General features: G+C 42.7%; 1 protein-coding gene across 3 annotated transcripts in view; it reads right to left on the minus strand.

Annotated features, from left to right (window-relative positions):
- TMEM185A (transmembrane protein 185A) overlaps positions 1-12,468 on the minus strand; it is a 61,412-nt gene extending 48,944 nt beyond the window's left edge. Inside the window, exon 1 of one of the 3 annotated variants that reach the window (XM_090265101.1) lies at positions 12,268-12,468. In XM_090265101.1, coding sequence (XP_090121227.1) covers positions 12,268-12,305 — 38 coding nt within the window. In that variant the 5' untranslated portion in view covers positions 12,306-12,468. Of the gene's footprint in view, positions 1-11,839; positions 11,898-12,267 lie in introns of those variants that run through there. The other 2 variants (XM_090265099.1, XM_090265100.1) reach the window with 2 other exon arrangements.
- Between the last annotated feature and the right edge of the window lie 1,969 nt (positions 12,469-14,437).

Raw genomic sequence — 14,437 nt, forward strand, 5'->3', positions numbered from 1 at the left:
CCTTGGTTCCAGTTTCAAAGCCAGCAGTGGAGAGTCCAGTCCTCCTCACATTGACTCCTTATGACCTTCTCTTCTGTCTCTCTTTTCTCCTGTGATTATGAATCCAGCCAGAGGATCCAGAATGATCTCCCTATTTTCAGGTCAGCTGATTAGCAACCTTAATTCCATCTGCTACCTTAGTTTCTCTTTGCTAGGTAACAGAACATATTCCCAGTTTCTAAGGATTATAATAAGGGCATATTTGGGGGGGGCGTCATTACTTTGCCCACTAAGGCCAATAATAAGAAAGGTCACTTACTGGATTAAAAAAATAAAATCTAAACCTGTCACATTTAAGAGTCACACTTGCAACCAATGTCAAAATTCAAACCAACTACAAGAAGGGAGATGACAAAGGTTTGTCATGCCTGAGTAAGGAAAGATAGGCAGTTTACGAGTACAGTAATTTGATAAATTACATTTCAAAGCAAAAATAATTAAAATACAAAAATGACTAATAAGGAAAATATAAATAATGAAAACCTAACAACATGGCCACAGAATATGAAAACAATCTGACAATTTTTCTTTTAAGAACATACAGAGGTATTTTCATTGTGGGATTCTACATATTACTATTAAATCACAATAGATAAAGTAGACAAAGTTACTAAGAGAACTATGGAAATAAACACTCACGCAGATAAAGACAGCATTGTTTTGTTGGCAATGAAACAATACCAGGTATTAGACAAGTGGAATCAGAACGGATTTCGGTTCAGCAACCTTGAATCTTGAGTTCTGGCTAAGAAAGCATTCAGAGCCAAGACTCAAAACTGTAAGAGAAAGTTTATTCAGAAAGTCATACAGGTAGAAGTGAGTTGTAGGAGAAATGGGCTCAGGAAACAACAAATTACAGAGGCAAATGTAGGGCCCTTTGAGCTTAGGAAAGAGAGGGGAAACACACCTTGAGGGTATGGGGTGGGGAAAGGCGCAGGTGTACTCCATAGAGAGAGCTGCGCTGGGTCATCTAACTTGAGGGTATTTATCTGGAGGTCTCATGGGACACTCCCAATAGAATATTCATCAGCTTTCCAGGTGTGTCCTTTCAGCTCGTGGTCTCCACTGATTGGTAGGTGTCAGAGCAAGGGGTCATTAGTCATTACAGCTGGTCCTGATGTCAGCCATGGCATTGCCTGTATGGTATTGCTGCTTTTCTGGGCTTGGAGCTGAGACACAACTGAGGCTCAAGTTATTTGCTGTAGGTCAGAACCACATTGTCCTGGGGGCTTAATGCTTAAGGGCTATTCTCCAGCTCCCTTGTTCATTCCCCTCTAAGGGGGTCTGAAGAGCATGACTAGCAACATTCCAGGGGAGAAAAGATCAGGGGAGGGTCCAAACTACATGACCAGCAATATGCCAGGGGGAGAAAGGTTACCTTGGGGGTGAGATCCCTGTTTTCCAGTTTTGCCTGTTGCTAGGTACCTGGCACTTTCTGCCCTAGTGACCTTCTGTACCTGGCCCATTGTCCTTGCTCTGCTTACGTCTGTCTTAACCGTCTACCACAGTTCTATCAGAATTAAGTAGCAGGACAAAAAATATGATTTCTTTATATGTATACAGATTTTTCCAGAGGAAAGAAAAGAATCATGGGACACTGATACACAATAAACAGAAATCCAATTTAAAATGTAAAAAACTGAGTGTCTGCAATATGTGAGATATACAAAGAAGATGAAAAAACAGTCTCTATCCTGAAGATGCTCAAAGACTAATGGGAGCAGAGGGGACAAAAAGTTTTTGTTTTGTTTTTGTTTTTCCCTAAGATGGCTCTAGTCTTAGTTGTCTTTAGCATCATTGGAAACATTTGTGTTACATTGTATTGTGACAGCTGTCATATCAGCCTGGCTTAAAAAAAATCAAAATTTTTGTGTAGCCATTTTAATATCGAAGATGGAAAATGTGCAACATTTTCGGCATAGTATGCTTCATTATTTCAAGAAAGGTAAAAATGCAACTGAAATGCAAAAAATATATATTTGTGCAGTGTATGGACAAGGTGCTGTGACTGATCAAACGTTTCAAAAGAGGTTTGCTAAATTTCATCCTGAAGATTTCTCAGCGGTTGAAGTTGACGGCAATCAAATCGAGACACTAATTGAGAACAATCAACATTAGACCAATGGGAAATAGCTGGCATGCTCAAAATATCCCAATCAATAAAGTTATTGGGACTTCCGGCCAAGATGGAGGCATAGACCAACACACTTTGTCTCCCTCTACAACTAAGAAGAATTACAGCTAATGCAAAACTAAAAATAATAAGTTCCTGAAAATAAAGCTACATGGAAGTCCAACGTATGAAGTCATAAACAAGTGGTGCTCATCCGGACGGGTAGGAAGTGCGAGCCCGCGGCTGAGAGAGATTGAACTGTGCTGGAGGCAGCAGCTGCAGCGGCGAACAGCAGGACCTGGTGATCAGACGCCTGTGTTTGGGGGGAGGAGAGAGGCACCCAGGGGCCGGCCCCAGCTGCAGACTGAATCCTTGAGCTCAGGATTCCAACAGCAGAGAGGACACACCCCGTTGGAAGGCGGCCTATTCGCCAGCGGAGAGTAACAGCAGAATCCATCTTGGACCCCCGCCCCCACGCAAAGCGACGCAGTGTGGTGAGAAAGGTCGACGGGTTGTGACAAGCACACGGGGCTCCACCCAATACAGTGTAGGAGGTGTGACAGCCCCCCGCCCAAGAGGGAAAGATAAACAAAACGGTCAGAATGGCAGAATTAATTATTGAAATACCAATCACACGGCTAATGAAAAAAAAAAATAATAAAAGCCTTGACCGAGGAACAAATAGCGAGTCTTTCGGAAGCTCAGATTAGAGCCATAGTTATAAAACAGCTTACAGACCTAACGGTGGGGCTGAATCAAGACCGGGAAGGAATGAAGGCTAGCCCTGCTGAAATGAACAAAAATACATACAAGACAAGTAGTGAAGAAGGGAAAGCCATGGATCAAATCAACAAATTGGAACACAGGGAGGGAACAAACAGTCAACCAGTGCAGAAAGAGGAAACGAAGAGTGAGGAATATGGCGAGAGGCTCAGAAACCTCTGGGGCAGCTAGAACAGAACGAACATTCGGGTTATCAGATTGCCAGAGGGTGAAGAAGATGAATTAGAAATAGAAAAATTATGTGAAAAAAATAATGAAGCAGAACTTCCCTAACTTGGGGAAGGAGGTGAACTTAAGGTCCAAGAAGCACAGAAAGTTCTGGATAGACTGGACCCAGGGAGGACCACACCAAGACACATTATCATCAAAATGTCAAAAATTAAAGAGAAAGAATCTTAAAAGCAGCAAGAGAGAAGAGAAGAATCATGTACAAAGGGGTCCCAATTAGACTATCAGCGGATTTCTCAAAGGAGACTTTACAGGCAAGAAGGGACTGGCAAGAAATATTCAAAGTAATGAAAATCAAAAACCTACAACCATGATTACTCTATTCAGCGAAGCTCTAATTCAGGATAGAAGGTCCGAGAAAGTGTTTCCAGGACAAAGTAAGGCTGAAGGAGTTTGTTAGGTCCAAACCACTGTTATATGAGATGTTAAAGGGACTTGTTTAGAAGAAGGAGGATCAGGACAAGGAACATTAAAATGAAAACTGTATTACAACAACCAACAGCAGAAGCTAGGGAACTGAGGCAAGGGCAAACTAAGTAGGCAATGAGAAGGGAAAAGAATTATAGGTAAGGGGAGCATATTGGGGGGAGGTCAGTGGGGAGGGGGAGGGGGGAGAGGGAGGGAGATGGTGCAGGAATTGGAAAGCATAGTGGGAGGGAGTGGAGTGGACAGGAAGATGTTGAAAAGAACTATATGCAGGACCAATGGGCATGAACTAAAGGGAGAGACAACTGGAGGGAGGGGGGAGCAGGGGGGAAAGAAATTGGAACAACTGTAACAGCATAATCAATAATAAAAAATTTAAAAAAACAACTGAAGCTAATATTAATAAATAAATAAATAAAGTTATTGATGAAAATGAAAAATGTCTTTTATTTTATAGAGAAAACCATACAGACTTTTTGGCTAAACCAATATATATATATATATACCATGGTAAACTGAGATGTGGCAGATTAATTTTCCTGGGAGAGCTAGGAAGAGAAGTGGGACTGGGGCAGTAGGTTGGGTATATAGACTTCTAGATGAAGGGGATAAGATTTTCAAAAGTGGAAGACAGTCTTCTGTATCCCAGGATACTGGAACACATGGAGTACATTCTGTGAATTTGGGGTGGGGTGCTGGGGAACAGGAGAAAATGCACCTAAGTAAATAATGGAAAGTTAGGCTGGGGTAAGAAGGTAGAGGATTTAAATATCAAGGTAAAGTCCTTCGAACTTACTAATAGGCAATAGGAAGCCACTGAAGATTTTCTGAGGAAAAGGGTGACAAAAGGTATAGAAGAGTGTGCAGGCTAGACTGTAACTGGTAGAGACTGGAGGCAGAAATTCTACATAATTCATAACAAACTGACAAAAACAGACAGAAAATGGTCTAACCATATGGGTCTCTTTTCAGTATTCACTTGTTAAGCAGTATAGTAGCATTGAAGAGATTATTTGTGCAACTTTATTTGAACCTCAGGTTCATCATGAGCAAAATGAAGATAATATGACCTCTACAAGGCAGTGCTGATGTAAGGATTAAATAACTATCAAAAAGCACTTATTGCAGGGCTTGGCATCAAGCAGGTAATACTCAATGAATGTTAGTTTTAAATAATGACTAAAAGATGAAATACAACACTATCACAGAGTATTTAAAATACTGCTAAAGCATAACTGAAACATCAAAACCACTGGACTGCTGCCAAAGCAAAACTCAGAGAAAATGTATCCACTCCAAAGTGTAAAATAAAAACAAAAAAGAAAAGAAAAAAGAGACAAAGGGAAAACTAGTGAACTGGGTTTCTAAGCAATTTAGGGGGGAAAAAGCCAGAAAAGCCAAAGAAATAATAAAACTAAAAGTAGAAATAGAGATACAAGAACAGAATTGATAACTTACACCATTAGCTGGTTCTTTGAAGAAAATGAACTACTCAGTTGATAAAAAATTAATACAATCAGAAATTTTAGAAGATGTAATTTATACACACATCTTTAATTAAGAAAAGAAGGAACAGTATCTCAACTACACCAATACATTTGAAAACCAAGTAAAAAAAAAAAAAATGACTGCACATCAAGTAGGAAATTCCAAACCTGACTGGCAAGAAGAGAATATGATGCAGCAATAACACAGTGATAAAAATTTATTTATTTATTTTAAATCATGGTCGAAGCCTAAACTACTGAGTTACTTTTCAAGAAATATTCAGACCAGAGTACAAATACAATATAAAAATAAAATTTGCTTAGTTCTCCACAAACCAGCGAATAGAAGTTCCATGGGGCATTCTGGCATCACCCACTACTTCCTAAATTTCACTTTTCCAATTACATCATAATGGATTTATTCCACTCTCATCTGAATTGTTAATGATAGCATATGATCACTAGTAGTGTCACCTGTCAAACTACAAAGTTTGTATCCTCTCTGAAATTTATGTGGAGCTTGGCTTGAGTCTCAAATTTCCTCTCCACTTTGTAGGGAAAGGAAAGGGATTTAGGGAGGGAGGGAATAAACCCAGTAAAGAGATGACTCTGTGAGTGTAAATGTTCTAGTGTCTGTTTTTGGCAAATCAAAAGAACGCAACTGGACTTTTTTTAGACCCTTCAGTTTTCTCCAGTGAAAGCTGCTGGCTTAAATGAAACAGGCACACATTCATGTACACGCATGCACTCATGAATGCTCTGGGTGACATAGCCCTGTGAGCACTTCTCTAACACTTCAGATAATGACTCCAACTGACAATGTGCTGACACTCTCCCAAACTGTTAAAGGGACTGCACTTCTCACATTGAGCAGAGCCTTACTGACAAAATTTAATGTTTTTTAATGGCAATTTTAACTGACTTTTATTAAGATGGAAAATGTTTAAAGGCATCTAACCAACAGATATAAGAAAGCACAAAGGCAAATAAAAACAAATCACTTTTAAGGAGGACTTAGGAAGAGGCCAGGCCAGAGCAAAACTGTGCAGTCGTGGGTGGGTCACCCTCTACCTAGGCCTGTCTCCTCATCAAGTTGCTCATATATCAATACATTAAGATAAGGGAAGTGAAAGCCCTGTGTCAATAATCAATTTTACCTATTTTAGTTGCTACTATTATAAAAGGGAATGGTTGTAACAGTCTCATTTAGCAATCATTTTTATCACTATTAGGTCTTAACTGACAAATCACAAATCATAACTTATAAAGAGCCTATCTCCAGAGTTCAAGTCAAGGTTTTTATCTTAAATTCTAGTCACCTTATATAGGCATGAATTACAATCAGGCAAGGCAATTAGAAACCCCAAACAATAGATCTAAAATTCGTCCAACCCACTGTCTCTCCCATACAACAAAGTTTCTCCAGTAGTCCATGTTTATTTGTACTCAACATCACTCATCAGCACATTTATTGAATGCCTCAACATCCTGGCCTTCAAAGAACTCACAGCTTAGAAAAATATGTGTGATTGCCAAGAAATATGAGACATTTTTTAAAAGATTTTATTTATTTATTTTTAGAAAGAAGGGAAGAGAGGGATAAAGAGAGGAAAAGAAACATCAATGTGTGGTTACCTTTTGCATGCCCCGACTGGGGACCTGGCCCACAACCCAGGCACGTGCCCTGACTGGGAATTGAACCAGTGACCCTTTGGTTCGCAGGCCAGTACTCAGTCCACTGAGCCACACCAGCCAAGGCTCAAAACATACTTTTAAAACCAGAAATCATGCATTCAAATGAGATTTGTCTCCTTTAAACAGTCCCCCTGGGAGACAATGCACTAATTCCACTTTATTGCTCAAACCATCTTTAGAGCCTGCCTCCTGAAATCACTTGAGAGTGTGCAGTCTAGTACTTCTGAATATCCTCAATGCTGTCAATTTTTCACCAAGAGGACATTCAATTTTTGGAAATGGCCATAAGTCAGTCAGAGCCAAGTTTAGTAAATAAGATGTATGATCAAACTAGGTGGCATTATTTGGGTTCAAAAGTGATATATGATTATAGACCAACAAAACTGATTTCCTTATATGATTTAAAATCTGACTCCAAAGTAAATTTCAGATATGTAACAAGGAGTATGAGCAATGGAATAGGTATACTACAGGGTGGGGCAAAAATAGGTTTACAGTTTGAAGTACATGAAACAGAGTTTACTCCTGTATTACTTACTGATTACTGTATTAGTTTCCATATGAACTGTAAACCTACTTTTGTCCCCACCCATGTATATATTTCTCTTTTCCCTAGGTAACTTCTTTGAAGGATAATCACATTTGGATGTGTAAACTCTGAATAAGGTTCCCTTTGTTTAATCACTTACAACTCATAAATAGAAGGCTCCTTAGTATATCGGAACTGCTATGTCAAAGGGTGGAGGAGGTATCACTAAATTAGAGAAGTAGCATGGCATGCAGGAAAGAGCACTAGCTTCAGACAGAGACCAACTTGTGTCATAATCCTAACTTGGCCCCTTGCTGCCTGTGTGACTTCAGAAAAGTCACAAGCTTTCTAAGACTGCAAAATAAAGGTGATGTCTAACTCACAGTGTTGTTGTAAAGACTTGAGATAATAGATACAAAGCACTGACACTGTGCCTGGCATGTGGTAGGTGCCCCATAAGTCACAGCTATTATTAATAATAACCTCAGTATAATCAAGAAACTTTTCTTACTATAAGTGTTATGAAATTACAGAATGACAGGTAAACTGACATTTGGGTGGTAAGTAGCTCATTAACAGTACCAACATACACTCAGTGTTTATTTTTAAATAATATGTATATATTTGAAGTTAACTGTTAACACTACATACAGTATTTTAAATCACATGTCACCAGCAGTGTTCCCAGCAGACTGACCTTTCACCACAGTCTCAACATACCACACACTCACATGACCCCATGGTTTTGCATACTTTGTCCCTCCTAAGATGCCTTTCCTGCCCTCTGGTATGACAAAACCCTACAATTATATACTTCAAGATCGAGCTGTGAAACCTTCCTGGCCTTCTCTAGACAGAATTAGTGGCTCTACCCCTTGTGCTCCCACAGCATCTGGTTCCTATCTCTGGAATGTCTCATCCTATATTGAATTGTAATTTCTTTTTTCCATTTCTGCTTCTTCTGCTGGACTTGAGCATGAAGAGGGACTATATCCTATTTCTTTTTGTACTTAGAGCACCTAACACATTTCTTGGCACACAGTAGGAACACAGGAGATGTCTGAGTCATGAATACTTTAAATATAAATACTTTACAAACAGACTGTTAACAATTACCAGCAATCACATTTCATTTTTTCCTGACTTCAAATAAGAAACTAGATGACTTAAGACTCCAGAATAACTTTAGAAGTTACAGCACATGGGACTTTCTAAATACTACTGATCTCTCCATTATTCCATACCCACTGGACGGAATCCCTAGCGTAGGGTTCCTTAGCCTTTTTCCAAGTCCAGTACGTCAGAAGCTCACTGTGGATGACTCAGAAGGCATAGCAGAGTTGCTACAGCCTTGAAGCACTGCCTAACAGGGCTAAAGGTCCTTCTCCAAGCCAGCAACTCCACCAAGATAGCAGAAAATCCCTATGCTCCATGGGGAGGGCAGGGTGCCAGCTTAATACCACCTACTCCCAGATCTCCACCTCCGAGGAACACCCTGGAGTCAGAGTTTGCCAATTCTGTATACTCCTAATAGTTTTCCAATTCAATGAATAGGGCTCCATAGCTATTAGGAAGCCTCCGGCATTCAAGAAAGGACTTGGTGGGTCCAGTAAATCTTTTTCAGCAAGTCTTAACCTGTGTAACTAAAAAGAAGCTCATGATAAACCAGTTATATTCCAGATGGAAACAGGCGGAGGGTCAGCTGGCAGCACTGTGCAACTGAGTGTTGACACTTATGAATCATTCTCTGTCACTGCAGTTTTTCAGAGCATTGGCAATACAGCAGCAGGTTCAGACTATCACCAAGATAAAAAGGTTATAAAGGAGATCTAGAATCATGGCCCATGAATTGGGACCCACCAAACCATGACAGTGACAATTTCTGTGACACACATAATCCACAAAGCAAAGGCAGCCACATTCTGCCTTAGTGACATAAATGTTTCCTCTCTCGCCAATGGAATGACTGCATTATGAAGAAGGAAAGAGGGTGAAAGGAAAGAGAAACAGGCCAAAGACCACCAGGAAAGACGTAATTGAAAGAAGCAGCTCTAGATTTCTCTCACAGGCTCTGGAGAGTAATTCAGTCATTCATTCCACAAATATTTATTAAGCCAGGTACTATCCCAGGAACACATAATGAACAGAGTCCTGGCCCTGGCCCCATGGGACTTATAGGAGAAAATTATAGTAGGGGATACAGGTAGTAATCAAATAAACACACAGCCAAATAAGTGCTATGATGGAGGATTACAGCATGCTACAGAGTTTGTATAAACAGGAATCAGCGGACCTGGTCAAGGAAGTCAAAAGAGCTTCCCCTAGCAAGTAACAAGTGAGCTGACATATCAAAAATAAATAGGAGTTAAGTAGGTTAGGAGGAGAGGAGAAGAGAAGAGGAAACATTCCCAGGAAAGAATACAAAATGTGCCAAAATCCTCAGGCAGGAGGGAGATGTTGAACTGGGAGCAAAGCAGCAGCAATAAGGTTTGAGAAACTGGCAAAAGAACCCCTGAGTTTGCTTTCTGCTGTCTGGAAGGTCCTCCTCATCATAGAACAAGACTAAAGAGCAATGTCAAAAATCAGGTGTACCCACAAGACATGACATACCACCAGCAAAAAAAATCAGACTTGCCAATATTCCCTGGACACTGTCTTAGCAGTCACCACTGCAAGGTAACACTGTTCACTCCCACTGATTTAGGAAAGTGGCACTCTATAAAACATTTTTAAACTTCTTAGATAGAAATAAAGTGTTGATAAATATATTGATGATTACTATTGCTATAAATCTCTTTAGATACCTAATATTTCATTATAATTCTCATGTACCAATTTTTTGAGGGAGAAAGGAAGAAGCTATAGGAAAAAATGGTTAAAGACAGTGGTTCTCAACCTTCCTAATGCCGCGACGCTTTAATACAGTTTCTCATGTTGTGGTGACCCCCAACCATAAAATTATTTTTGTTGCTACTTCATAACTGTAATTTTGCTACTGTTATGAATCATAATGTAAATATCTGATATGCAGGATGTATTTTCATTGTTACGAATTGAACATAATTAAAGCATAGTGATTAATCACAAAAATAATATGTAATTATATATGTGTTTTCCAATGGTCTTAGGCAACCCCTATGAAAGGGTCATTCGACCCCCAAAGGAATCTCGACCCACAGGTTGAGAACCACTGGTTAAAGACATTATTTGTGAAGCATTATTTTGATTTGGCAACTCTGACACCCAGTTAGATCACTCCATGCAGTTCTTTGTGGCTTATCAGTTATTTTTCACCTTACAAAATAATCTTGGAACTTTCTATTTGTAAAGCACTTTGCAGTCAACCATTAATTTGGCCTCCTTATCCTGCTGGGAGATTATACTCATTCTACAGATAAAATGGATTGATAAGTGAGTGGTCCAAGGACACAAAACAATTCAGATTTGACTATCTTTCTTAACACCTTCACCAAACCACCCACCCACACAAGACTTGTCCAACACCAGCACCAATCCTGTTATTCTGCAGACCAGTCCTAACTCCTACAAACAGCAGAGGATGCTACAGCTTGTTTTCCATTACCTGTTCTCAACAAGATCCTCTACGCAGAGTACCTTCAAGGCCAACAATGATCATGACTATACTGTGAAAGGGACACTGGCACTACAGATGCACATATGAACTTAGTAGTGCTCAAAGGGGAACAAGATAACTTAGGAAGTCACAATGGCTCATAGCTTAAAATTTCACTATTCCTAAGGAGACTGCATTCTCAACTATCTCTCTCTCTTTCCCTCACCCCCAAGACTTCCTTTCTTTTCCCACAAGCAGCTAGACAGTGGGCTCCACTCCCCCAGTCCAATACTGCACAGTGCTGTCAAGTGTATATTTACATACCCTTCTCTACCCACAACCTGAGACCTCCAACATCTAAAGCACCTGGCATAAGGTTTACAACAGGTTTATTAAGTGCATGGCTTCCCACCAGGAAATAAGGGAAATAGGTGCATCCTTCATAAAATAGTGGAATTAAGAGATCAATCAGGCCAACTTTTTATCTTTTAGATGAGCAGAGAATCACCTAAATATAGGACTTGGTTTCCAATCCAGGTCTACTGACCCAGTTTAGTCCCCCAAATATTTCATAAGTGCCTACTGTTTGTCAGGCATGGTGGGGAGGCGGTGGAGATTGTGAAAGGAGCAGGAGACGGTCACTGCTTCAGGTAGCTCACAGCCTGGGAGAGGAAACTGGGTTACAGAGCATTTGGGCAAGTGCAAGGACAGATGCATGATTCCTTAGCCAGTATTCTCTCCACACTGTCCAATGGCTATTCCCCAACTGGGAAACAGGGCAGCAATGTCTACTTCCTGGAAATAAACTTATAATGAACACAGGAGAAAACGCATATGGAAAAATGGTCAGTTTCACCCCCAAAGGCATTATGTAAGGTATTGCCACACCCTGACACTAACTCCAAGGATTCAACGTTTCAGATATCAGTCCGACAGAGAAGCAAACAAGGGAAGAATGGGCTTACCTCCGAAGAAAACCTCAAGGGCTGAGAGGACCTGGAGTAAACAGCTGCGGTGGGGGGTGGGGGTGGGGCAAAGAAAAAACTGGCCCTAACGCGGGGAATGGGGTACAGATAGCGGGGCGCGAGAAGCTGGAACGGAGAGGGCGGAAGTTGGGACAGCAATGAGGGAAGGCACGCCAAGAACAGCAGGGTTCCCTCGGGGCCGGGCGGGGGCCTTGGCCAGGAGGTTCTAGACGGCGGGGCGGGCCAGAGCACTGAAGGCACCTGGCGCGGGAGGAGGAAGCGGGCCTGCTCCGAGACCGACTGTTTATCCAGAGTCTCTCTCACCCGCGGGAGGGCTCAGGCAGGTGCCCAGGGCTGCAGGTGCCCCGGCCTCCCGCTGCAGCATCAGCCCGCTGAGCTTCCCTAACGCCGAGCCCGCGACACCTCACCTTGGGTTGAAGTCCTGGAACAGGCCCCTCAGGTTCATGGCGGAGAACTTCACCGCGGCGGCCTCCTCCTCCCCCCTCCCCCCGGCCCCCCGCGCCGCTTAGCGGGCACGTTAGATCGGGTCCATGGTGCCTGCGCCAGCCGCGTCCCCGCCGCCGTCGCCGCCGCCACCACCCTGAGAAACCTGAGCCACGGCCTCCTGCCCCTCCTTCGGAGGTTCCGTACAGCGACTGCGCATGTGCACTAGGCCCCGCCCGCCGACCCTGGGAGGCGCCGATAGTAGCGCTGGACGCCACTCCGCAGCACTCTCACCTCCCAGCAGGCTGAGGGGAGTGCGGGGACTAGAGGGTGGTTGAGACCGGGATCTGTGTGTGGCACGCGGCGGTCAGCCAAGCGGGGGCGCTGACTAGATGCAGACTTGCGGGGAGGGAGTGGGCCGCCCAGGAGGCCTGCAGTAAGGTCCTCGAGGACACCTGCCACCTTGGCGCACGCTGCCTTGTGGACATTCCCCTTAGTGAGCACTAAGCCTCCTGGGGGAGGGGAGGCCAAAGGTGGTACGTTGCATTTTGGCGATCTTAACCCAGGCTTCACCTGTCAGGTCTGTCAGTGACTCCAGAGTCTGCTTCTCAACTTCCCTCCCAAGGCCCAGTTCAGCTCAAGGATCTGCTGGCCATCCCAAACCCAGGTTACCCTGCACAAAAGTCATCTTCCCTCCCAATGGGCTTGCCATCCTGAGTTGCTTCTCCTTTCGCACAAGACCTATTCACGGGGTGGGGGTTGGGGGTGGAGCTGGGGTGAGGAATGCCCGAACTGGAAATTTGGGAATCACCCTTGCTTTAATAACCTAATTCAAAGACTCCTTGATTCCTGCCTAGACTTTGGTCACCTCACATCTGGCCTCTGCCACCACTCCAGACCATCGTATTTAAACTCCCAGGTTTATCTTCATTGGGCAAGTCAACATCCTCTGCGAAATGGAGGTGATAAAACCCACTTTCTAATCTTGTTCGGAAGAGTCTATGACATAATTTGCATAACACACTGCCTGAAGCGTGCTAGGTGCTCAAAGAATGCTGTTGCTATCTGGCGCTATTTCAGTTGCCTACCTCCTCAAGGAGTCTATTTACTTTCGGAATTGCAGAGCAGGACAAGGTCACAGCAGGTGACTTAGTCTACCTTCTTCACTTCCTTCCAGATGATTTAAGAGTTTTCCATGAGCACAGCAATACCTTAGACATTAGTCTAATAGTATCATGGATAATCGTTGTTGTTACCATACCAGAGTTTCATGAATGGCAATTTTATATGGGTTAGCCCTGGGGGCAGCTTAAGAAGATCACAATTATGATAGACATACTTTGCCATGGTGTATCACCTTTCTTCTGAGAACTTGAAAATACTTCACAAGTAGTAATTAGGCTTCCCAAACCCACTTGGAAATGGATATTATTATGTGCAGTGTTTTTAAGGATGAGTAACCTGAATCAAGTTTGTCAGCTACTGAAGCACCAGGGCCCTGCCCAGAGATTTTGGTCCATCTCCTCTGCCCATCCTTCAGGTGGAGTCAAGTGTCTAACCCTGAGGAATTTACCAATGAACATTTAAATACAGACGAGAAAGCTGAGGCACATAGAAGCTTGTAGACTGTGTCCTGAGCCACCCAGCTAGTAAGGGTGTTGGAGCAAAAGTGCAACTTGGGGTCTGGCTGAACTTGCAACCCACAACTTCTAGAAAGAGGTACTTGATAGTGGCCAGATTGGCCAGCACCATCTTAATTACCATCAGACTTGCCCCCAAAAGGCATTAAGGAGTGGAATTGTCTGCTAAGGCACTTAAACAACAAGCACCATTGCACTTTCAAGAGTCTCGTAGAGACCAGGCAGGCTGCTCATAGTCCAGAGCCTCGAGGGCAGATACTACTTTGGTGAAGTCCCAGAGTCCCAGAGCTGAACCCACTGCTCTGCAGGCACTCGGTCGCCCCTAGAGGTGAACAGGTTTCAGGGGGGCTGTTTAGTCCAGGGAGTAGGACATGAATACACAACAAATTGCCAACATATTCTTTTGCTCTGACCAACCAAATAGCCAAAGGAAGCATACAGGCCTGTCCATGAGGATATATGGGAAGAATAGGACTAAACCAAGGCACCACAGCCACAATCTTCCGGAAGTATA

Source organism: Furipterus horrens, unplaced genomic scaffold, assembly GCF_987537825.1.
Source record: "Furipterus horrens unplaced genomic scaffold, mFurHor1.1.pri manual_scaffold_17, whole genome shotgun sequence".
Classification (NCBI taxonomy): Eukaryota; Metazoa; Chordata; class Mammalia; order Chiroptera; family Furipteridae; genus Furipterus; species Furipterus horrens.